General features: G+C 34.1%; 2 protein-coding genes and 1 long non-coding RNA gene across 6 annotated transcripts; 2 read left to right on the forward strand and 1 right to left on the reverse strand.

The window, feature by feature from the left end:
• Window positions 1-8,187: 8,187 nt before the first annotated feature.
• LOC21385678 (psbP domain-containing protein 6, chloroplastic) lies at window positions 8,188-14,774 on the forward strand. 3 transcript variants are annotated; one of them, XM_024163227.1, is made up of 4 exons: window positions 8,188-8,573; window positions 9,979-10,196; window positions 11,665-11,829; window positions 14,547-14,774. In XM_024163227.1, exons 1-4 carry the CDS (start codon window positions 8,258-8,260, stop codon window positions 14,553-14,555), a joined length of 708 nt encoding a protein of 235 aa, XP_024018995.1. In that variant the 5' UTR covers window positions 8,188-8,257; the 3' UTR covers window positions 14,556-14,774. The 3 variants fall into 3 exon arrangements, with proteins under 3 accessions (XP_024018995.1, XP_024018993.1, XP_010092785.1); XM_024163225.1 differs by having other exon boundaries at window positions 9,880-10,196; window positions 14,547-14,773; XM_010094483.2 differs by lacking the exon at window positions 14,547-14,774 and having other exon boundaries at window positions 9,880-10,196; window positions 11,665-11,930.
• Window positions 14,775-16,543: 1,769 nt separating this feature from the next.
• Window positions 16,544-17,755, reverse strand: LOC112090902. Of its 2 annotated transcripts, none has more exons than XR_002901889.1 (2): window positions 17,339-17,755; window positions 16,544-17,061 (listed from the first exon to the last, which is right to left on the reverse strand). It is a non-coding gene; the product is annotated as an uncharacterized LOC112090902 (long non-coding RNA). The 2 variants fall into 2 exon arrangements; XR_002901890.1 differs by having other exon boundaries at window positions 16,544-17,165.
• A 2,128-nt stretch (window positions 17,756-19,883) lies between these two features.
• On the forward strand, window positions 19,884-23,414 carry LOC21385680 (probable LRR receptor-like serine/threonine-protein kinase At3g47570). The gene is made up of 5 exons (XM_010094485.2): window positions 19,884-20,316; window positions 20,363-20,555; window positions 20,650-21,632; window positions 21,680-22,564; window positions 22,939-23,414. The coding sequence occupies exons 1-5, from the start codon at window positions 19,884-19,886 to the stop codon at window positions 23,412-23,414; spliced, it is 2,970 nt and encodes a 989-aa protein (XP_010092787.2).
• Window positions 23,415-25,887: the final 2,473 nt, after the last annotated feature.

Here is a 25,887-nt window from a genome sequence, read left to right on the forward strand (position 1 = left end):
TACATAAATAGTTTTGCTAATTAATGCAAAATATTCTCCTCACTTGTATTAAAAACCCTAACACACTAAAACATTTTGCATTTCGCATGACTAATTTGTAAAGCATTCGGTTGTCATACGATTTGAAGGTGATTATCTTTGTTAAATTTTATAAATCTCTCACCAAGTTTAGTGTCGAAAACTAAAACTGTGAAAAAAAATCAAAGACCAACACTACTACAATTTGCCTAATTTGCGACGAAATTATTTATGACGACATATGTCGTCGTAAATAATTAATTATTTGCAATGGAATGTCGTTGCAATTACTTATTGTTTAATAGGAGAGTGATAATTCACTAGTCGTCGTAAATATGTAGTTGGTGGTAAATGTTCACTTGTGCCAATGTTTGCCGCCAAAATAACATTATTTGCGACGACAGGTGTCGTCACAAATAATTGTTTATTTATTTTTTGTTCCATGAGTAAAAAGGTGGTCAATTTGGCGGTTCTCAAAAATTATTTGCGACGACAATAATATGTGTCGTCGCAAATGTTGATTTTGTATTCGCTCGCAAAAATAAGCGGCAGAGAAATTGGGTGGTTTCCAAAACCTAATTGCCTTGATAATGCACAATTTCATCGCAAATAATAATTCTAGAACATTCGTTATAAATATTAAATAATGAAGTTATATTTGTGACAACGTTGTCGTCGTAAATAGTTATATAAGTTATATTTATGATGACATTGTCGTCGCAAATGGTTTTTGGATGTTGTCATAAAAAAACTCTATCTATATACCTGCGATCAGAGCCTCCTCCTCCATTTTTTCCGATCACTCTCTCTCTCTCTCTCTCTCTCTCTCTCTCTCTCTCTCTCTCTCTCTCTCTCTCTCTCTCTCTCTCTCTCTCTCTCTCTCTCTCTCTCTCTCTCTCTCTCTCTCTCTCTCTCTCTCTCTCTCTCTCTCTCTCTCTCTCTCTCTCTCTCTCTCTCTCTCTCTCTCTCTCTCTCTCTCTCTCTCTCTCTCTCTCTCTCTCTCTCTCTCTCTCTCTCTCTCTCTCTCTCTCTCTCTCTCTCTCTCTCTCTCTCTCTCACTCTCAACCACACTCCAGTTTTCTGACCCCAAGCCCCCAAAACCTCCCCCTATTCCAATCCTCACCAAATCATAAGTTTTAATCATTTTCATTATTTTTTCATCAAAAGAAGTATAAAAAATAAACTCCCTGCCCCCGCTGCCAAATTCTGCCGCCGCCGTTTGCCCCACATAATTTTTCCATTTTTAGCCCCCGTTTTAGTGGGTTTGAACATTGTAAGTTTTTTGTATATTTATTGTATTTTTTAGTTTAAAATGTTTGGGTTTTTTGTTGTTTGAATTTTGTATTATATATTTTAGATTTTGAATTTTTATTTATAGATTTTAGAATTAGTATATAATTTGAAGTTTGAATTTTGGATTATGAATTTTGAGATTGTTGAAATTTGGTATAAGTGTGTGTGAATTTCTTAGGGTGTTATTTTATGAAATCTGCTTATAATTTGATTTAGGTTAAGATTAAAAATTCTGATGATTGTTCTAGGTGGCACATCTTGCAGTTATGGTGTGCCGAATTTTTTTTACAGGTTTAGATTTTTAGATAATAAGAAAAATAAGTCGGTATGTTGCCGATATTTTATTAAAACCTGTTAATTTTATGAATTTCATTAATAAGGTTTAATTATATTAAAAGAAAGTAAATTAAAAATTAATTATAAACATTACAACTTAAAAAAATGATAAGAAAAATTTGTATTAATTTAGTCTAAAAAATTTATAAATAAAGTGATATATTTAAATTGATAATAAAAATAACGAGTGCAATAATATGATAAATTATTCATAAAAATTGATAAAATTTTATAAAGTCGAAACATGAACTATAAAACTTTCTTGGTGAATGTGACTATATGTCACAAAAAACATGAACTATAAAACATGAAATATGATTGGATGTTTTATTGTTTTTTATATGACACAGAGTCATGATGTTCGGCCCAATAGCTACATGCCCCAGCTCTGTAGGAGGATCACAGTATCCACCTGATTCGACGAGACTCCCGGCACGTTGTTAGTCAGGTATTATATGCAATAACACAGGAGGGGATTATGTCCCAAGTCTTGGGCAAGCGTAGAGGACACACTAAGGGAGCGGGACCGACACTACCACGGAGGAATCGTTCAAGCGTTTCCACCTCACCGTCTAGTTCGCAATCGGTCGAGTCTTCAGTTAATTTGCCCCAGTATGTCCAAAACTAGCTGAACAATATCTATATCGAGCAATGCAACGAGTTCGATAACCAACAGATCATGATGGAAGCCATGCGCTCGATGAATCCCAACATCAACTTCTTGCCACTTAACCGCCCCCAACTGTTTGTTCCTCCGCCGCCTGAGCTAAACGAAGAAGACGAGGACGACGATACTGCTAATTTAGGGGATTAAAATATATTTTTTTGTTTTTTTTATTATCAACACTTTTTAGTATTTCTTGATTAATTTACTTTTTAAGATGGTCTTATTATTGTAATGACTATTTTAGATCAATCTTTTATTAATAAATATCAATTTTATTGTTTTATTTTATTATTAAATTTTCTTCTAATTTGTATATTTAATAATTAATATTATCAGTAAAGTACGGTAAAAAAAGAAAAAAATATTTGCGATGATATATCTAAATTGTCGTCGCAAATAGTCTACATTACTAGTGACGACACTTTGAAGCCTATGGTCGCAAAAGGTTTTAAATACTTTTACGACGACACGTAGTCATCACAAATAAGTTAGGACATGTCATCATCAACGATATATTCGACGGAGCATTTGTGATAACTTATTTACGACGACTGTCGTCGCTAATATATATTAGCGACGAAATTTAAAAACTTTATCGTCGCAAATATATTATTTGCGTTGGGTTTTTTGTGACAACTAATTTACTACGACATGTCATCAAAAATACAATATTTACAATGATAATACAGTTATTTGTGATGATAGTCAGTCATCACAAATAAACTTTTTTGTTGTAGTGCAGGCAAAGATATATCTTGAAGATTTGTTCAGAGGGCTAATAACTACTATAAACGTTTAACCAAAACAAATAATTATTAAATAGTACAGTTGTCCCCAATATTTTTTCACGCTTGTGTTGCATAATAACTTGATCAATTGCACCATTGAATATTTCTTTTTTCTATATATACAAATAAATTGTTATTTATCCATTAATTTTTCATTCAATTTTTTTTATCAACAAAAAAATGAAAAAAAATTAATGACAGATAACTTTAGTACACGCTAACAATATTGGTACTTAATTTTCATTCATTTGTACGATCGATTATTAGTAGTATTCATACTAAAAATATACTCTATCAACAACAACAATAACAAGAAGTATAAGTATTAAATGGAACGACAAGAAAACAAAAAGAAATAAAACGGTAGAGAAATATTATAATCATATATCATTGATTACTTTGTTAGGATGCTCTAACTTTTTTGTCTAAAAATGATATGATGCATAATTTATACACTTTCATCAACAAATTATTGTGTACGCTATATTTTTTTTTTTTTTGAAAGAGGATATGGACGCCACTGAAAAAAAAAAGTGAGAGAAAAACAGCAAAAGACTTATTTTAATAAATAATCCAAGCTATTATAAATGGGAGAAAGATCTTATTAAGTACATAGAGACATTATTTGCTATGATTTAAAATAATATTTTTCAATTTTAGGAGGAATGAAATAAAGTATTTAATTGTTTTATCAATTTCATTTAAATAAATAAATATAATTGTAAATGATATAATGTTCAAAGGGGCTTTAATGCCCCGAACCTTTACTATCTTGTTATTAGTAGCATAAAATAAATTTATAACAATGGCAGAAATAATGTATTGTCACTTTAATGTTGATATTTTTGATTTTCTCTCCAAGAAAAATATAAGACTTAAGAGGCATTCTCAAATGGGCATTCACAATTTGAATTTTATAGTATTTAAAGTTTTACAATAAAGATTTCATAAAAAAATTAATTTAAATTTGAGTAAACTTTCAATATTTAATTTTTCATCAGAAGCATGATACTTTTACTGTAATTAAAGTTTATATTTGAATTTTCTTTAATTATAATTGAAAATTATATCATAACATATTAATATATACTAACAATCTTGACACTAGGATATGAGCTTTCCTCTTAAGATTTAGAAGTGAAAATTTTGGAGAGAGAAAAGGGGGGGGGGGGGCAGTTCAGCCACTAGAAGAGGAGAAGAGAGGAGATTTTGGCTTGGGGAAAAATGGAGAAAGGTTGAAATTTGTTCTCATACTTACATATATTTATAACCAAAGCTTTATGGACATTTCTAGAAATGAAAATTTTTTGGAGAAGCTTCACGAGGGGGCCCGGTTTTCATGCATTGGGAGAGGGGGAAAATCTTGCCAATTGGCATAATCATTACACTTTGGATCTTAATCCCTCGATCGGATAATTACCATATTTGTCTAAGGCCTTATTAACCAAAGTTTCCTTCCAAATATAGTAAGATTCCCTTTCAATACTTTACACTTGGACATGACATGGGAGAAGCAAAACTTGTTGTCCTCTTCCTCTCTACAATTGGCGCCAAATTCATTATTATTATTATTATTTTTCTTAATGATAGCTTCAATCTTACCCTTGATTTGGATTTCTATCAAATTCCAACGATTAAATTAGAATCTTTTTTATGACATGTATTGATGTGATAAGAATCTTCAGTAAAATTTCATCCGAGTAGTATGATCTGGTCTTAGATTTAAATACTGTTATAATATGATTATTTTTTTTACAAGCATTTCTTTGGGGAATTTGACTCTTGATATTACAGGATAATAAATTCTGATTTCTTCAACTGCATTCTAACTTAGCGGGAATTGCAGTTTCAGGTTATTAGTCTCGATACTCTTACTTCTATACTAAAATTCACAAGATATTCTTATCCAAAAATTTCGGTCACTTGAATTCACATTTAAGAAAAATAAACGTGACACTAGTAATTTAAATAAATTGTCACGAAATAACTTGTCTTACTTAGCATTATAAAATTTGCATTATTGTCATGTACAAAATACCTGGAAAGTATTTTTCTGGATTCACTAATGAAATTTCCGAACATTACAGATTCGTCAAAAGTATTTTTCTGCGGGTGGATCAAGAGGTCATATTTAGTATCCCTTTAAGTCAAGGAGCATGTGATAATAGATAGATTTGTCATTATAACTCCAAATGGTGCTATACTCCGTGTTTGGTGGATAAAATTTTAGGCTCCGTTCATTTTATCGATTCGAATTTAAAATTTAAATTTTGTTACAGTAAAAAAAATTTCAAAAATAATCACATCTAACTTTTTTAAGACAGTAAAAAATCCTCACATAAAGTCAAATATCAACTTGAATCAGTGAGCTAAACAGACGCTTAGGAGATTTGAGATACCCAATAAAGTGAAGAACTTTATTTGGCATGCAGTAAATGAAATCATTCCTAGTGGGGAGAACTTAAGGCGAAGTGGAGTGGCTGAGATGACGTGTAAATGGTGTCAGGAATTGATTGAATCTGTGTGGCATGCTCTTTGGAACTGCCTATATATGCGCCAAGTTTGGGAATCATGTGCTCTTTGGCCGAAGCTTCGACAAGTGCATGTTGGATGCTTTGATGGGCTATGCCTGCAATGGTGTCAAATTGCGGATGACACAGAGATAAATTTTTTGCATGATTACTTGGCGGTGTGGATGGATAGAAATAGACGCTACAAGAAAAAATATTTTTAGTGATGACATGTCGTCGTTAAAAATCCTCGTGTCGTTAAAAAATTGATTTTTAATGATGATATTGTCGCTAAAACTCAAAATTATTATCACTAAACTATTGAAATTTGTCACTAGAGAGACGGTATCAAACAACAAAATTTTATTATACTGGGAGTTTTAGCTAAATTATTAAAGTTCATCTCTAAAAGTTTTGTCGTTAAAAACTATTTCTGTTGTAGTGAGAGGAGTACACCGGGGTGTATGATGACCCGTGGAGGAGATGTTGGACATGGCTAGAAGATTTTTAGGTGATTATCAATGCTGTTGGGCTCCAAGTAACATGGTTAATCAGGGATGGGAATGTTGGCGCCTTTCATGTTAGCCGATTTGGCCTAATTGAAAAAAACGTCTTTTCCTAAATAAAAAAATAAATTTATAATGTTAAAAATTTTCTCTTACATAATTTGTTTCAAATAATCTTTAATTACATTATTTTCTTCTAATTATTGTATTTTGTTGGGGTGACCTTCATAAATACTTTTTTCGCTAATCATCTCAATAAAATAATTTTCTCAAATACATTCATATTTAAATGTGTTTTTATTCTCTTATGGAGACAATTCTTTTTTGTGAAGAAAAATTTCATGCTATATATGAAAAAACTTTTTGTCTCTCTATTTTTGTCTTCCGTGACCTTTACTTTTTCTCTTTTGTTCGAATTGTTCAATGGCTGTTTGAGTCGTTTCATGTTTTATTGTTGTTGTTTGTTATAAGGTAAAACACCGAACTTTAAATTATACCTTGAATAGGGCCAACAGGCCATAAAAAGTAGCATTAAATGATCAAGTATAGCTCAATCATCAGAGTCACATCAGCGAACAACTTTATCAAGAGTCGACTGATACAAGGAGACATATGTTATAAGTAACAGGTCGACCGTTGTGAGAAGGGGACATGAGGTCGACCGTATTTACAGGCAATAATGAAGTGGATAAAGAAAGCATTTATGAAATTGAGGCTACATAAAAATAATGAACAGGAGGATCTTTTCTGAGGTTTATTACTTGTAATTCAAATATATGAAATTCAAATAAGGAAACTGTCTGGATTGATTGTGATATCTATCTTTTGGGAAACTATTCCAAAAGTTAAGGGAAATATCCCTAAACTTGAAAAGGGAAACAACTAGGGTTGCTGACGTAAAGTATAAATAAGGGATTATAGGTCAGAAAATTCCTAAGTCTCATTCTGAGCATTAGAGAGTGTATTCTCTTCAGGAGTAGTGATTTTTATCTCCACCCTACAGTGAACGTAGCTTTAGAATTGAGAGTGAACCACTATAAATTTTGTGTTTCTTACTTTAATTTGACTTTTAACTGCATTTAAGATCATTAAATTTGCGTTAACCAACAAGAAATTTGTTATTATTCTGTTGGGGAATTTTCACCGTCAACAATTGGCAACTCCACTAGGAAATGGACCCAGAATCTCAGGTTTGTGCGAAGAATTTCGGTGAGGAAAACGACCTGTAGCCATGCCTCCGAGAAGAAGAAGAAACAATGCTACGAATTAAGACAACCAAATTGATGAAAACGCTGTTAACCAAGCCAATCAGGGCAATGGAGGAAGGGACGAAAATCAGCTTGTTGTAAGGAATAAAGGGGCTTTAGCCCCAAACGCACCCCAACTAGATCCAGTGTAGATGCAACCGCAATTGGACTCCCAGACTGATATGGTCTGATACTTGGTGGCCACTATAGAGCGAATTGATGGGAGAAACTCGATGCCTCCTCTTGAAGACGCTCCACTGAGACCACTAAACGCAACCGCTACCGAGAACCAGAATAATGGTGACCAGTATGGTGCCTTGGAAGGGATTGGAGAGAATGAAAACACAAGGAAAAATAACCCGAGGTTTCTATTCCGCCATCCTAGGGCAAGAATAAGAATAAGAAGAAGAACCTGAGCAAGCCTAAGTGTTTTCATTGTGGGAAGGTAGGGTACATGAAGAAGAATTATAAGGACTACCTAGTCACTAAAAGCAAAGGAAGTAAGTGTGATCTTTTGATTGAACATGTCTAGTTGAAGAATCTAATGACACTTGAGTCATAAATTCTGAAGCAACTAATCATGTGTGTGTTTCACTATAAGAGTTCAAGCAAACGAGAACTATTTTTATTTTTTACAAACAAACAAAAATTAGAATCAAAATCATGGACTCTAATTCTAGAACTCTCGTACCAAACGCAACCTAACTAGTAAGAGACTTAGAGTTTGTCACAATTGGTCGCTCCACTTTTTGTAGTGGCGTTCACTATATGACTAGGTCTACGTGGCCTCATCAAATATGGATAAGATAATCACAAGAGAAACACCCAAAAAGCCGAAGTCCGTTAAACCGTTGCCCATTTCCATCTCTCCAATCAAAACTTGCTTTATAAAATGGCGACTGCTCCTTTTCCTCCAATTCCCTCCATCGTCACTCACTCTTCTTCCACTTCAAAACCGCCACAAAATCTCTCGCTTTCACCTCCATTCAGAGCCCAATTCCCTAACAGCCGAACCCAACAACAAACCACTCTCAGAAGAGATTTCTTGAGAGGGGTTGCTCTGCTTCCTCTTCTTCTCGACCTCAAAATGCCGTCGTCTTCTGTTGCCAAGGAGATCGAGGTCGGGTCCTACCTCCCGCCCTCGCCGTCCGACCCTTCCTTCGTCTTGTTCAAAGCTTCTCCCAAAGACACTCCCGCACTTCGTGCAGGTAATATTTATTCTTGATTTTATTTTATTTTTTTGGTTCAGACCAAATGGCAATGATTCATGATTCTCATGACCACAAAGTATTTTTACGGAAGATCTTACTTTTTTGTTTAATAGATCGCAGAGCAGTAATTACTATTTTAGCTTTGCGATTTGATTTGGAAAGGAAAATTGTGGATGTTGAAACCTTGTTGGGTGAACTGTTGGTTTTCATAGAGAAAGCAGGGTATAAGTGACGAATTTTATTAACCGGTTTTGATTTAGCGAAGGGATTTGTTTGAAGCTTGAAATTTAGATATATTATGGGGAGTTTATGCCTGCATTGGATCAGGGGACATGGGAAATTGTTGATGGTTTGCTTCGCGACATGAAAATTGATCATTTGAGTTTTACGATTGGATCAAAAGTTAAGGATTTTGTACTCTTTTTTTTTTTTTTTTTTTCTTCTAGAATTTAGGGTAGGAGTTTAGAAGAACAGAGTGGACCAGTGGCTGGGTACAATCTGGGTCGTCTTTAGAGAGAAAAGTAAGAAATTGTCTTGAATTTTTTCATAGAGGTGGATAATTCTTTTCAAAGGGAGTATATAAAGTAATTGTCTTTTCTAGTGATTTCCTGTATTTATTGTTATCCCCTGTAGATCCCATTAGCCGGACGAGACAATGATGGCTCAAATTCTCTTGTATGGGGGAAATCTATGCCCCCAAAATTGTAGATCATCCGGGGTCTAAAAATTTATACTTGTTTCTGGCATGAGGAATGTTTGATTTGTCACCTTGCTTACCATCATGATGTAGCAACTTTTTTTTTAATAAGGCCCCAAGTATACTCTTGGAGCCTATCATGAGGAAAAAGAGCAATAAGGGAGACAAAAAAAAAATGAAAAGAAAAGGGAGTAGAAATCCTAGAATTTGGCAGTAGTTTTATGAGAGTAGTTTTTCTACCGGTTGGTTCTTACTTCTAGATACATTTCCTTTTGTTTGAACTAATAAGCTTGATTGAAAAAGCATTTTTTAGTAGCATTGCTATGTATCACCACCGATAATGTGTCGCTATACGCATAATAGCAGAAAAGATTCACACGAAAAAAAGTCGAACAGATGTATCGCGCACTGCTATGTGACCATTTGAATATGATGTCATGTCTATGATGAGTATATCACCAATGGCGATGGATGACATTTTTCATGCCTTAGTGGAAAGTTGAAATTTGTAATATCAGTTTTCAATCTTTCTAGCATGTTAATTCTGTCTCGTTTTACGTTTATTCTTTTATATGCTAATGATACTTGAGATTTAGCTCCTTGTAGGAAATGTGCAGCCCTACCAATTCATACTTCCGCCAACATGGAAGCAGACTCGTGTGGCTAACATATTATCTGGTAATTACTGCCAACCAAAATGTGCAGAGCCTTGGATTGAGGTCAAATTTGAAGACGAAAAACAAGGGAAAATTCAGGTAGTAGCTTCACCTCTAATACGTTTGACCAATAAGCCCAATGCAACAATAGAAGATATTGGGAGCCCTGAAAAATTGATTGCTTCTCTTGGACCTTTCGTTACTGGAAATACATATGATCCAGATGAACTCCTCCAGTCTTCACTTGAAAAGCGTGGTGATCAAACGGTAAGACTCTTGCACTCTAATTTTTTCTTTTAATATCTAATATTTGTGTGTAACGTAGAATGAATGTGTGCTTCTTTTTTCTATTTTTTTGCATTTTTTTTTTCTTTTCTTGGAGTGCTTCCCCATATGAAGCATGTGTGTCCTCCTAACGCCAAAAGAAGAATAGAACTTGGCTTAGGGATTGAAACCAGAAAAATTTCACCAGACAGGGTTGACAGTGTCAGTAAAAGTTTTTAACTACGTGTTCTTACCGCCGCATGAGCGACGTGTTACCTACTTTGGTAAAACTAGAAACCTTTAGGGTCCGTTTAGTAGGAGAAAAAGAAAAGAGAATGGAAAGAAAATGCATAAAAGAAAGAAAATGTGAAGGAAATGAATGAAGTTAATTTTCATAGTATTTGGTATAATAAGAGGAAAGAAAACATGTAATAACCTAAATGACTATTTTATTAATTTTTTAATATTAATTTATATTTTAAAATAGGAACACAAAAGTAAATTTAACCATGTGGATTTGTGTTTTCCTCATAATATTAGAGAGATAAAAAATGGTGAGCCCCACTATAATTTTTTTCCATTCTATTTTCTTTTCTCTCCTCTCTTCCTTCTTACCAAACAACCAACTCTATCATTTTTCATCCAATAATCCTTCTACTCACTTCCTTCCTTTCACTTTTCCATCATAGCAAACATAGTGTTAGGCATTATTACCATCGCAATAAGAATGAATGTGTGCTTATTTTTCTTTTTCTTTTTTTTTTCTTTTCTTGGAGTGCTTCCCCATATGAAGCATGTGTGTCCTCCTAACGCCAAAAGAAGAATAGAACTTGGCTTAGGGATTGAAACCAGAAAAGTTTCACCAGACAGGGTTGACAGTGTCAGTAAAAGGTTTTAACTACGTGTTCTTACGGCCGCGTGAGCGACGTGTTACCTGCATTGGTTAAACTAGAAACCTTTAGGCATTATTACCATCGCAATAATGCACCGGCAATCCTTTTGTTTCTTTCTTTCTTTTTTTTTTTGCCTCCTTTTAATGCATCTCTTATGTTCTCATTACCATCTTCTTGGTTGCCTTTTGAATATAATGAACCTTAAGTGATGAACATGCATTCTTTGTTCTGTCTGGTCCACTTGACATCTGAGCAGAAAAACTAACTGGTAGAGACACGGGTACTTCTAGATTAACTATATTCCTCACCTTGTTCACCGGGAATAATCATCCATTCAATAAAACGACCATGTTGTCTAATACTGTTTTGAGGTTTGTTGAAGACCGTTTGGTCTAGCGGCACTTGAGGGATAACAAAATGTACTGAAACCTCTCTTTCATGTTTTTTTCTTTCCTTTTTTTGTTTTTTTTTTTTCCCCAAGAAGTAATCTCTTGCATGTGCTTTCTGATAAAAAGAAAATTACTCTTACATTCTTGACTGGTCGTATTCACAAAATTACCTTACTTTCTTTCATGCAGTATTACAAATATGAACTTGAGACTCCATTTGCTCTAACTGGTTCACACAATCTTGCAAAGGCAACAGCAAAGGGAAACACAGTTGTCTTGTTCGTAGCAAGCGCAAACGATAAACAGTGGCCAGCCTCCGAGAAAATTCTCAAAGCGATGCTTGATTCTTTTCAGGTGTAATTCTTTGTCAAAAGAGATATAGACACTGTTATATATAAGCATGTTTCCTTGAATTTCCTAATCCATACAATTTTTAACTGCTGAGTTTTTACTAAAGAATTATAGAGGTAGATAGTCTTGATACTGAAGAAATTAGGTGCAAAAATCCCTACGTTTTCTGCTCTTCAGTTGTTGTCACGCAAGTTTGATTCCCACTACCAATCACAGTCACCCTTTAAAATTGTGTGACGCAGAATTTAGAAAATAATGGGGTTATTGGGAACATTAATGCTTTTGAGAATATCTAAGAATTTCTGACAGGAAGAGAGAATTTTAACAGGACATAGGGTTTTAAAAATAGTGTATAAAAATAAATCTAAGATTATTTGAGTATGAATATCTTTGATTGGTTATAAAATAGGGAAAAGGAAATGTCTAATTACTCCAGAAAACATGTATTCGGCAAAAATTATTAAACAACTTGACATAATATATACTATCCTTATTACCTGGGAGCAAAAGTTAATGGTAAAAAGGTAAAAAGAAAATAAAGTTTCTACTTTTTTGGTCGCCGTTATAAATTTATGCAAATTCTTGTCGTATTGTGCAACTATAATTGAGCATCAATCACTTTTTCGTATGGTGTATAATGAAAAATTCTAACACAAGGGTGGGTTGTAATTGCGGCCCCACATAACTCTCTTCACACGTTTACCATAGTCCTTAAAAATAAATTGGATTGGATTGGATTGAATCGGTCTGTTTAATCGGTTGATTAAATTTTATAAACATTTTTATTGAACATATCACGTGTAAATTTGTTGATCTATTCCTAATATATTTTCATGAATTGAAAATTGTGATTGTTCAAATGAGGATAGTTGAAAATTCCATATATGTTTTACAGTTTCTAAAATTATGATTATATGAATAACGAACGTTAAGATTCTCATAGGAAAAGCTGTCATATTTAGAACCTAAATTTATCAATTGCACACTCACGAATAGATTATCTTCAATCTTCATAGATGTTTGCATGCTTGATATTCTTCAATCTTTCCTTGTTAGATGACAAAAGAAATAATACAAAAATATTGATATTATAAAGAAAACTTGAAAAAAAAAAAAAAAAGAGGCAAAAAAAAGAACTTTAAAATTTCTTCTTTTCAAATCACCGAAATTTCTCTAAAATTTTCCCAAACTTTCTCAAAATTCCACCATAATTACACTATATGCAAATTTCTCAAAATTCCACCATAATTACACTATATGCAAATTGATACACCATACGAAATTTACCGAAATTTTTGAAAATTTTCTAATATTTTGTAGAAATCGTTATTATAGTGGAAAAAAATTTAGAAACCCTCAAAAATCCGAAACTTCCACCAAAATTTCGGAAATTTCGGCCAAATTTCATTTCATGAAGCAAAGCATTTAATACAAACAGAAATAATTCAAACAATTAGTTATATTGATGATTTAGAAATAGTTTAATAGTATGTTTTCATTGCCCGTCAAATGAGATTGCAAAGTCAAGTCAATACCATTAATTTTGAGGTTGTTTCCGATAAAGCCAAGAAAGATGTCGTCGCTTTGACGTCTTCTTTCGAGACTTTATTTAAGTAAGCATCCCTATCCTTGCAAGTTCGTAAATGATGGATTTCGTTTGGTTCATAAATTCAGAATTATTTTTAATTTACGTGTATTTTTTATGAGAGAAGCGAACTATAAATTATAATTTAAATCATGACACGAATACAACAATTAAACGCACAAATGTTCTACGTCCTTGATTAACTCATTCTACACCCAAAAACCTTACACAAACTTCCAAAACTGAGTTCTGTTCTTGCTTTGGTGCCAATTATGGAACTTTCGGTCGGAATCCGTCTAGTCGTGTTTTGGTCCTTTTTCATGCAACTCTTTTGGTTCACATTAGCCTTCTCTCCAAACCCAGAGGAAACAACACAGATAGTGTGATGCATAATATATCAAAAAATTTAAACAGGAAGAGAGAATTTTAACGGGACATAGGTTTTAATTGATAAGTGTACAAAAAGAAATCTAAGATAATGTGTGTGTGGCTTCGTTCACTTTACAGATTCGAGTTTTCAATTCAAGTTGAGATGTGACATTTTCTGAGAGCTTTTCACTGTAGTAAAAAAAGTTAGATGTAATATTTTCTGAGAGCTTTTAACTGTAGAAACCTAGAACTAAAAACTCGAATCGGTGAAATGAACGAGGCTTTAATTGGTTACAAAGTAGGCACATATGTCTTATTACTCCACAAAATATGTATTCGGCAAAAACTGTTAACAACTTGACGTAAAATGTTCTATTCTTATCACCTGGGAGCAAAACTTAACGGTAAAAAGGAAATTTAAATTTCTAATATAAGGGTGGGCGGTAATGGCACCCGCACTTAACTCTCTTCACTTTCTTTTTGGAAAAACTATGACAAAAGTATCTTTTTTATTAAAAGACTAAAAAAAAGGACTAGTAACAGTTCACAAAAAAAAAAGAAAAAAAAAAAAAAAGAAAAGAAAAGAGGCTAGTAATTCTTTCATAAAGCACATTGGCAACATACGAGAAAAGAAACTGTTCTTCTAGCCCAAAACGAGTGAACTGAAGCGTACCAATAAAGAACTACATAATTAGAATACTAAAGAAGTGATACATGGGCTAGCAAATTCACAAAGTTTATTTACTAATATATTTTTTGCTTGCAGAGTACGTAATGGGTGGTGAGCTATCAAGAATCGGTGATGTCTATGGCTATGGGATTCTGTTGTTGGAGATGTTCACGGGAAAGCGGCCAACGGGTGAAATTTACTTTTTGAATAAATCTAATTGATGCCTGAAAACCTTTTTACACCTATTCTGTGCAGTATTGTGTGAGATTGTAATATCTTTTTTCCAATTGTTTTGGACGATTTCATGCATCTAGGACAACTATGTCTACTGAATTTAAACCACTGCGCATACTTCTAATTGATTGTTTGTTACCACGTCTGCCAGTTTTTTGGTCGATGAATGGAAGTAATTGGAAAATAAATAAGAAAAGTTTATTAAAGAACTATATAATTTGAATCGACCTAACATAAACACATTTGATGCATTACATAGATTAGAAACTTAACATAATTTATTTACTAATATAGTATGGCTTACAGAATATGTAATGGGTGGTGAGATATCAAGAGAGCGATGTCTATAGCTATCGGTAGGACTATTCGTCGGTTTAAAACTTTCCCTGAACTTATAATAAGTTCTATCAAAAGAGAAATCCAAAATTCAAGAGGAGATTTTCAAAAATCTTACTACAAATCATTTTCTTTGATGTCAAAAACTCCTTGAGGTTCCTTTTTAGTTCAATTCTAAGTCAAAACTCCCTTAGAAACAAGTTTGAAGGGATGAGAGGAAGAGAGAACGCGAGAGACCAGCGAGAGAGAGTGTGTCTGAGAGTGAGAGAGAGAGGGAGAGATCTGAGAGAGGGTGAGAGGGAAACGTGGAAGAGAGTGCGGGAAAGAGAAAAATAAGAAAGAAAGGAAAAAGAAAAGAAAAGATAAAGGAAAGAAATGGATAGACATAAAAGATATTTATAAAAATAGATAAGAAAATATATCTCCACACACTTATAGGGTAAAAGTATAAATACTAAAAATATTTAAAATCCTTGAAAATATTTAAACTTAAATATTAGAAAATATCTCATAAACATGATTAATTAATTAAACCAGATTGGACACACTAATAAATTTCAATTATCATAATTAATCTAGTTTAATTCATCGAGGTGTTACAATATTCCTATCGCACATGTAATTTAGGGTATTCAACACAATGCACTCGACACATAATTCTCATTCCAATTCTATTATGATTAACCAATCATCTAATTAGTGACCAATTGATTAGAAACATTAAGAACAATGAAGAACACTAAAACTTGGAAAATAAAAATAAATAATTTAAATAAAAAAAATTAAAATATCATATTCAGGCTAAATTGTAACTCTAACAAAAAAAAAGACATAATTAAAAATAAATAAATCAAACCAAGGGTTCTAATATCTTAATTCACAAAAAAAATAGTGAGATTAAAAAGAAAAATTTATGCGGAAGTGTCACAAGTTTTCAAACTTGACTCTTTGATCTTCAATCTCTAATTCTTGTTCTTCAAAATATCTCCTCTCTTGCAAAATTCTAACCCTAAAAATAAAAATCCTAAATAAAACACACCTAAAAACTGATCTCAAATTCTCCAAAATAATTCCCTAATTTTTCTCTCACCTCTTCCAATAGGGTTGTTATTATTTTATTTTTTTGGTTTCTGTGCGTAAGGTTGTTCATGGGTTAGGTTGGTGCGGGGTAGGGCTTTTTCTTCTCCCGCCCCGAAGGGTGCGGGTTGCACATATTTGGCCCCAACGATGTTAGAAAAATTTTACAACCCAATGATGTTTGGGTTGGGTTGGGTTGGGGCGGTGCAGGGTGGATTGAGTGGTTGAGTTCATGCTACCAAACATAAATATATCTAAACAACAAAAATTTTGAAAATTTACTTCAACATTCAAAGTTCATCGTCAAATAGAAGTAATACTAATCAGTCCATCATCAAACAATTGTCAATTCAAAGTTCAATCTAACATTAAACATGAAGCAAAGTAGTCCATCGAGTATCAAACATAAAGCAAACATAAATTTAATCAAAATTCAAATCCAACCAAATTCCAAAGCAAGCACTGCAACGGCAAATTCCAGTTCTGTTTTTTTTCCGAGAATACGGTTTTAAATTAAAGCAAAATATTTTGAATTAAAACTAAAAAATTGCTAGTGTTGTCATGGACCAATTGACCATGAACAAATCTATTCAGCTACTATGCCGCTTTTGCCATATCACTGTGGAATTCAGGAAACCTCTATGTTCTAGTTGATTTAAACAAGGGCAGAAGAATTGAAAGAGCTAACTGCGAGAGGTTCAAAGAAAATCAGGGTGGATCTCATCTTCTATCTTTTCGTCGTTGGTTAAAGGCCGGAAGATATTATTGCTCGAATCACCCCCTTGGTAGTTGGCGTCCTTGTCGTAGTCTTCGTCGTCCTGGGTTATGTAGGCACTCCATTTGGAAGCCTCTCTTCCCCTTCTGAACTGACATTTTCTTGACTCCTGGGCATCCTAATCTAGTCTTGTAATGACCCCATTTTGAATTCTCCTTGGCAGTTGTCAAGTCAAACTTTCAAAATCTTCTGAAAAGATAATTCAAGTCCCAGAAATCAGAACTAGCTTTCGCCTTTCAGTTCTAGCATTCTCTGTGACTTCTTGATTTTCATTTCCACAGTCATGTTACGCTCTACAAACACCAGAACCATTTCTTCTGGTAAAAATATACCGACTAATTCTAAATCTTCATTTTGCTTTCTTTAACTTCATTCTTTTTTTCTTCTAATATATATATATATATCATCTGTACATGAAAAGCCTTGAAAATCAAATAAAGGATGAACAAAAACAAAGATCAATTACCTTGAAAAAGCACTCGTTTGTTGGAATTTCTCTTGGAGAAAACAGGTTTGTAAAGTTCATCACCATCAGCACTCCTGTTCAGCTTCGCTTTCTGGTACAATCCCTCTGGCAACTCCGTCACAATCTCCGGCTCAAAACCACATTCGGCTCAATTCTCTATACCAATTAGAAATTCCTTTTTTCCTCTTTCAATTTCCCCCAATTTTCAAAAACCTAATTTTTCACCCAAAAAAAAAAAAAAGTTTTCCTCACCTGGTTCGACTCCTCCTTGTTCAATGTCCTCACAGATTTCGTGATCGGGATCGAGGAATTCGGTCCAATCGGTGCGCGGCCTCTTGCAATCGGATGGGGAAAGATGTTGAAGCGGAGGATCGTCCTCCAATGGCGGATCATATGATGATGAGGAATGGTTTTGGAATTGGCGAGACATGTTGAAGGACTGGACGAAGAGACGTAGGTCCTGGGCCATGGGACCTTGGGTTTGAACTTGGGCCAAAGTATAATATTATTAATGGGCCGAAAGTAGGCTTCTGGATGTGTTGCGCGGGTTGAGTCGGGAGTCGGGAGTTGCGAGTTGTTACGGGTCCAATTTACAATTCGTCTCAAACACTTTGACTCATAAATATAATAGATTAAAAATTAAAAAATAATATTACGGGTTACTTTTTTTTAAATTGAATTGAGGTGGGATGGGTTGGATTTACAGATTATTTTGGTTTATGAAGAGCTCTATCTGTGCGTTTAATAATCGTTGAATGTTCAGGGGCTTCCTCCTTCTTTATGCAGCTTCCAAAGGCTATATAAAGCCTCAGTTTCCCAATTATAAAAAATAAAATAAAAAAAGCCTCAGATTCCCACGCCAATCAGCGAACAAACAAGAGGAACTAGAGCTGCTGATGCAATCAGCCACGTGGCAAAATTCTCGTTGGAGCAGCTGGAATAGGGAGACGTGGCGCAACTGCATTTGGTGAAGGACGCAGATGCACGCAATTATTCCTTCTGCGCATGGTTAGCTTGATACGGAATTATTTGATTTTAGAAGCATTTTTAATCCCAATTAAATTCCAAATTGCCTTTCTCACCTAATTTAAAGACAATTGAGGATTAATAAAATTATTAAAGGAGAAACTGAATAAAATTAAATAATTAAGCTAAAATAAAATAAAATGAAGAAAATAAAATAACATGAGACTAAACTAAAAATCAAATAAAAACAAATAAAAATTTTGAGAACAAAGCCAATTTAAACGTAAATAGGCATGAAAATAATTCTATTTTATAAAATTATCAGTATGTGCAATAACGCGAGAACTCTCAGCTATTGGGGCTTTATAAACTCGATGATCACCTTTAAAAGTGGAAGTTTGGACTGCCCAACCCAGTATGAGCCTAAGTTTGACAACCTGAAATTTACAATGTATTTTTAAGAAAAAAATATAAAAAATATGTGTTCGGATCGGGCCGTGCAAACGACATGACAAAAGTTTTTAAACCAAAAGTGCGTATCCTAACTTTCTTATTGTTGATACGGTTCTATGAAATCCACAAAAATAATATCTAAAGCAAAATATTTAATTTTCAAGACATTCTGACGTAAGAAGGAATAATCGAATATGGGTACTTCGTCTTAAGGTATATACGCAATGTAATGTTTGATGGCGTGAAAGGTCTAATTGACATTGGTCAATATACTAATGCACATTTAGTAAAAGTATTAGAAGGAATAAGGACACTTGGTAAAGGGGCACTTATAAATTTAGACATTGTGTAATTATTTGTAAATCTATTTTGTTAGTATATTATTATTATTATTATTAATTTGTATCTGTGAACTGTGCATTGTGGCCAAAACACACGGGATGAAAACAGGTCACCTGTGGAAAAGCTAACAAATCAATTGCAATTTTTTATGGCTGTTCTTAGTATTTAATGACGGTTTTTAAAAAAACCGTCATTAAACTTTAAAAATAAGCGATGGTTTTAATCAAAAACCGTCGTCTAATGTAAAATATACGCTAAAATAAGATAGAAATTCTTATTTTAGACGACGGTTTTTAAACCGTCATTTAAAATAAAGATTTAACGACAGTTATTAACTGTTGTTAAAAGTCACAGAGATTTTATGACTATGAATGTAACAACGGTTTTTTTATCGTTTTATGACGGTTCTTGATATCAACTATTTGCAGTGGTGCATGAATTAAAACGGACGCATATATGCCCGTAAAGGCAAGATTACAAGAATATCAAAGACATAGTGTAAGACATACAATAAAGTCAACTCAATTCAATCAGGTACGCAACTTATTAATGGCCTTCCACTCAAGAAATTAGTGTCTTTCAGCTGTATGGGGTCAACTTTGATGCTATAATCAATGTCACTCCATTTTTCATCACAACTTTATCGGTTGGCTAATTTCCAAGCGATTGGGTGGATATCATGGCTTGACTTTCAGTGATTTACTTTCCCTAATTAAGGCGTTCTACACCAGATAACCTCACACCAGTGCCTAAATTGAGTTCTGTTCTTGCTTTGGTGCTAACTATGGAACTCTCCGCCGGCATCAGTTTAGTTATGTTATGGTCCTTTTACATGCAACTTTTTCTGTTCACATCAGCCTTCTCCAAAATTGGAGGCAACAACACCGATAGGCTCTCCCTGCTTGAGTTCAAGGCTAATGTGATCGATCCTCTTGGAGTTCTGAATTCTTGGAATGAATCTCTCCATTTCTGTGAGTGGCAGGGCGTTACTTGTGGTCGTCGACACCAGAGGGTCACTAAGTTGGAACTCAGTTCGAGTAATCTTGGGGGCTATCTATCTCCTCATATTGGAAATTTGAGCTTTATGAGAGGATTAGAGCTTCAAAACAATAGCTTCAGCAAGGAAATCCCAGAAGAAATTGGCCATTTGTTTCGGCTTCAATGGTTATTCCTCTATAACAACTCCTTCAGTGGCAAGATTCCACTCAACATTACAGGTTGCTCTAATCTTAAGTCCATTATTCTATTTAATAATCATCTCAGTGGTGAAATTCCTAAAAGGCATTGGTTCACTATACAATCTTAGGACACTATCTCTAGAAGCGAACAACTTACATGGTGAAATACCAACCTTCATTGCTAATGTCTCTAACTCACTTGAGGATTTCTTAGTTAGACTGAATAATTTCCATGGAAACATTCCAAACATCCTTGGTCAGATGAAAAGACTGGACATGTTTAATGTAGCTCAAAATAATCTTACTGGTGTAATCCCTCCCTCAATAGGCAATCTCTCATCACTTAAGAGTATTTTCTGTTTTTATGAACAGACTTGAAGGAAATATTCCTCAAAACTTGTTTCATCCAAACCTTGAAGTGTTCTTCATCCATTTTAACAAATTTGGCGGACAAGTTCCTCTTATCTCTAATGCAACAAAACTTATTAACTTCGAGATCGGAAATAATCACTTTACTGGAAAAGTTCCCGACTTTCCAAGTCTTCCCCATTTGAGGAGTATAGGACTTAATCGTAATAATCTCGGACATCAGAAGAATGGTGACTTGAATTTTATGTCTTCTGTGGTCAACTGCACGAACTTGGAACTTTTCGGAATTGAAGACAACAATTTTGGTGGAACGTTACCAGAATGTATGTGCAACTTCTCAACAAAGCTTTCGTACGTGACGATGGGAAGGAACCAGATTAAGGGAAGGATTCCAACTAGGATTGAGAATCTTGTCAACTTACAGCTATTGGGCATAGAGACTAATCAATTGGTTGGTCCTATACCTGGATCGATAGGTAAACTTCAAAAATTGTTTGGCCTTAATTTTCATAATAATAAGCTCTCAGGTGCCATCCCATCTTCGTTGGGAAATTTAACGTCATTAGGTGAGTTAATTCTCAAGTCCAACAACTTACAGGGAAGAATACCATCCAGTCTTGGAAAATGCAAGTATTTGGTGGCCTTGACTCTTTCTCAGAACAATCTTACTGGTCCTATTCCAAAAGAAGTGATTTCTTTGTCATCCCTTTCTCGATTTCTTGATTTATCTCGGAACTATTTTACTGGTTCTATCCCTAATGAAGTGGGAAAATTGTCAAATCTCGGCTATTTGGATATTTCAGAGAATAGGTTGTCTGGAAAGATTCCAAACACTCTTGGTAGCTGTGAAAGCATGGAGTACTTGAATTTACAGGGGAACTTATTGCAAGAGAACATTCCTCAGTCCTTTTATTTCTTGAAAGGGATTCAAGAAATTGACCTTTCTCGCAACAATTTGTCCGGTGAAATTCCAAAGTATCTGGAGGGTTTTCACTTACAGAAACTGAATTTATATCATTCAATAACTTTGAAGGAGAGGTACCTACCCAAGGAGTTTTCACAAACACAAGTGCCTTTTCTGCCGTGGGAAATACGAGGCTTTGTGGAGGTAGACCACAACTAAATCTACCGAAATGCCCCTCAAGTTTGAATAAGAAGGCCAAATTATCTACTAAGCATAAGTTGATTGTCTCAGTTGTATGTGGACTTGTTGCAATAATTCTTTTAGCTCTGTTTTCCGTGCTTCTATCTCGGGCAAGGAAAAGAAACGCGAAATCAACTTTGGGATCACCATTTGGGATTTCTTTCTTGGAAGTGTCATATGGAGATCTTCTCAAAGCAACTGATGGCTTTTCTTCAGCAAATTTGATTGGCGCCGGAAGTTTTGGGTCTGTTTATAAGGGAATCCTAAATCAAGAGAAAACATTAGATGTGGCTGTGAAAGTACTAAACCTTCAAACCTCAAGGGCGTTGAAAAGTTTCATCGCAGAATGCAAAGTCCTGAAGAACATTAAGCATCGAAATCTCCTCAAACTTCTCACAGCATGTTCAAGTATTGATTTCCAAGGGAACGATTTCAAAGCTCTGGTGTATGAGTTTATGGTCAATGCGAGTCTAGACGAGTGGTTGCATCCTCGTCAAGGATTGAATTCGGAAGAAGAGCGGCATTTGAATCTTATCCAACGAATAAACATTGCTATTGATGTGGCGAATGCTCTGGATTACCTACACCGTCATTGTCATGAGCCAATAGTTCACTCCGACTTAAAGCCAAGTAACATTCTCTTGGATGGTGACATGACTGCCCGTGTTGGAGATTTCGGATTGGCAAGGTTCCTCATGGATCCGTCTCATTTATTTTCTTCACATCAAAGCAGCTCCATTGGAATAAGAGGCTCCATCGGCTATATTGCCCCAGGTAATAACGAAATTATTTCTTGTAAAATTTACTTTTTGAATATATCTAATTGATGCCTGCAAACCTTTTTACACCTTTTTACACCTTTTATTTTGGACGATTTCATGCATCTAGGACAACTATGTCTACTGAATTTAAACTGCTGCGCATACTTCTAATTGATTGTTTGTTACCGCGTCTGCCAATTTTTTCGTTGATGAATGGAAGTAATTGGAAAATAAATAACAAAAGTTTATTGAAAAAACTATATAATTTCAATCTTAACGAAACTGTCTTTCGAATCGACCTAACATAAACAAGTGGCATCACTTTTGATGCATTACATAGATCAGAAACTTCACATAATTTATTTACTGATATATTATGGCTTACAGAATATGTAATGGGCGGTGAGATATCAAGAGACGGCGACGTCTATAGCTATGGGATTCTTTTGTTGGAGATGTTCACAGGAAAGCGACCAACAGATGAAATGTTCAAAGATGATTTCAATCTCCATAACTTTGTCAAAATGTCATTGCCAGAAAAACTTGCTCATGTAGTGGACTCGTCTCTCCTGATCGGAACCGATCAAGTGGAAGAAGGAGCAGCAACGACAAGCGATGTTGGTGACCGTGAGATTGATCATATTGAAGAAATCAGCATCAACAATTTCCAGAATGTTCCAAATTGTCGTCTGATCTTGAACACGAATCTTGGGAAATGCTTGCATTCGGTCCTCAAGATTGGAATTTCCTGCTCAAAATTGACCTCAACAGAAAGGATGAATATGGGAGATGTGGTCAAGGAGCTACTACATGTCAAAACTGCTTATATGGCTGCTCAGACTGAGAACCGTGGTGATCAGTAGGTAAGGTGTACAATTAGAGTATTTGTGTTTATGTGGCACTTTTTTCTTTTATATTTGATTATTATCATGACGCATGCTTTTTTTTTTTTTTTTGGTTAATAATCTAATTAAACCTTAATAGTACATGACAATAGATGATTGGAACACAAGGTAGGGAGCCATAACCATTTCTCTATTTTTCATTATAGCTATCTAATTCAAAGCATATCAAAAAAAAAAAAAAAAAATTAAGCAGATTATAGTGTTTAGTAAATGATCCGAAAAATTGTGAATGGACTCTAAAATGTTATAAAGAGTAAAAAAAGATCCAGTGAAAAATTGTCCAATTTACTCTGTGTAAGGTCTTTTGTTTTTTTATGAGGAAAAATTTGTACATCTGTATTGAAAATATGGAGATTAATGAACAGGGCAAGGAAAAAAAAATACGAAAAGCATGTGATATTAAGTCCCTTTTGTTCAACCTCTTCTTTCTTTCTTACGGAAGTGTCAGAAGACGGTAAACTCCTTCACTGGTTTTTGATTTGCAGGAACTTGAAACTTCTTGATTCAGGGGCTACTCTTTTGAAGACTCACTCTCGTTTAAGCTACTTGGTTGTCGTTTACTTTCTCTGTTATATGTTTATTCTGAATAATTTGCCTTGCTACCTGTCGTTTGATAGCTGAGAATGTCTTTTATGTTATGTCTTGCGCTTTATGCTAAGTTTAGACTTGTAAAGAGTTATAAATACCCTTTATTTCCGGCAGACCATTTTATTCCCTGTATTTTGTAATTGCAAGAGAGTTTTCTCTATTAGATTGAATATCTATTTACGATGAAATTGGTCGTTAATTATTTGAGGTTCTATTTGACTTACTGCGTTATTGTTGGTATCAAAGTCTGTAGGTTTCTTCTTAATCATAAATCTATCTATGCATCTATTAAAGAAGCTAAAGGCGCTTTGGCCAATCCTACTTTTCTGGCCTTACTTCATTTTCTGTTTTATGTTTTTTCATTTCCTCTGATTCTTTTTGCATTTTTTTTTTTTTTTTTTTACCTTAGAGCTCCTATATAGTTTATTTTTTGTGTTGTCTTTGTTCGAAATACTATTTTCAACACTTTGTTTCTGTCGAAGTAATTTTTTTTTTTTAGCAAATGTGTTCTTTATTTATTTGCTTTTTTCTCCTTTCTGCCTAAGGTTAAAGTACATTTTAATTTTCGTTCAATGTGTTTTTTTAAAATAATTTTTTTCCTTTCTTGCTCCTATATCTATCAGTCTGTCTGTCTCTCTCTCTATCTATACATTTATACATCTATATAGTATACATATAGATACATACAAGAGCAAAAGGAGGTTTAATTAATGTTTCTTTTTTGGCCATGTCTCAACATCTCCTTTCTTACTTCATTTTCATTTTTTGTTTTTGTTTTTATACTTGTATTCCGATTCTTTTTACTTTCTGATCCTTTGTTTTCCCCTTAAAGCTCCTATGTTTCAAATATGTTTCCTTTCAAATAATTCCTTTCAAATATGTTTCTACTTTTTTTTTTTTTAACTTCTATATAACTTTAAATTTTTTCTTTTTTTAAATTTTCCTCTGTTTCTTTTTTCTTTTTTCTTTTTTTTTAACTTTTTTTATTTTTCTTACTGGCTTTTCTTTTTGGTTTTCCCAAACATTCTTTGACCGCACTTTTTTTTTTTTTTTTTGCAACATCCTCTTTGATGTACTTTTTTCTCACTTTCTTTTAATTGAATTATTTCTATTTAATCTGATGTTCCAGATGATATTGGAATACGGCTTGATTAATTAAGATCCGGGTTTTTTACTATTTAAATTAATTACCAAGCAAAGACAGTAATGCAGAAAGTAAAATAAATGCACACGATATGATATCGCAGTTCGGTGCGCACACCTACTCTGCGGGGCCACGCCCAGACAATAAACAGTTCACTATGTTCCAGAAATTACATACATTGGACGGACTTATTCACTCAAGGACTCCCTCCTAGACAACGACACCGCTGTGACGAATCTCCACAGTGATTTGTTTAGCGTGCACCACAGTCTTCTTAACTGCACGGCAAACTCCCTTCGACCGACAGAGTTTCTTCCCAAAAGTAACAAATCCCTTTCCTGAATGACGATCTCAATAACGCACAAGGCTCACAAAAACTCACAGACTCTTTTTTGAAAATATTCTATTAAACCCATGTAGAACCTGAGCAACCTTGAGGCTTTTTTAATTATAGAGCTTCTAAAACTCCCCTTCTTTTACGTTAATCACATACCCCATAACAAATATCCTAATCCAACTAGATAGCTTATTCAAATTCTCTCCACGATCTTCTCCAAGTAATATGCATGCTATCTTATTTACACAAACAAATTTGCTTCATTATCTCCACGTGTACAATATCTTCACAATGGCTTAGTTATCACATTGGCTCCATATTGATCACCCCCGTCAATGCCAAGTTCCAATATATATATATAT

The sequence above is a fragment of the Morus notabilis genome, unplaced genomic scaffold (assembly GCF_000414095.1).
Source record: "Morus notabilis unplaced genomic scaffold, ASM41409v2 Scaffold395, whole genome shotgun sequence".
NCBI classification, from domain to species: domain Eukaryota; kingdom Viridiplantae; phylum Streptophyta; class Magnoliopsida; order Rosales; family Moraceae; genus Morus; species Morus notabilis.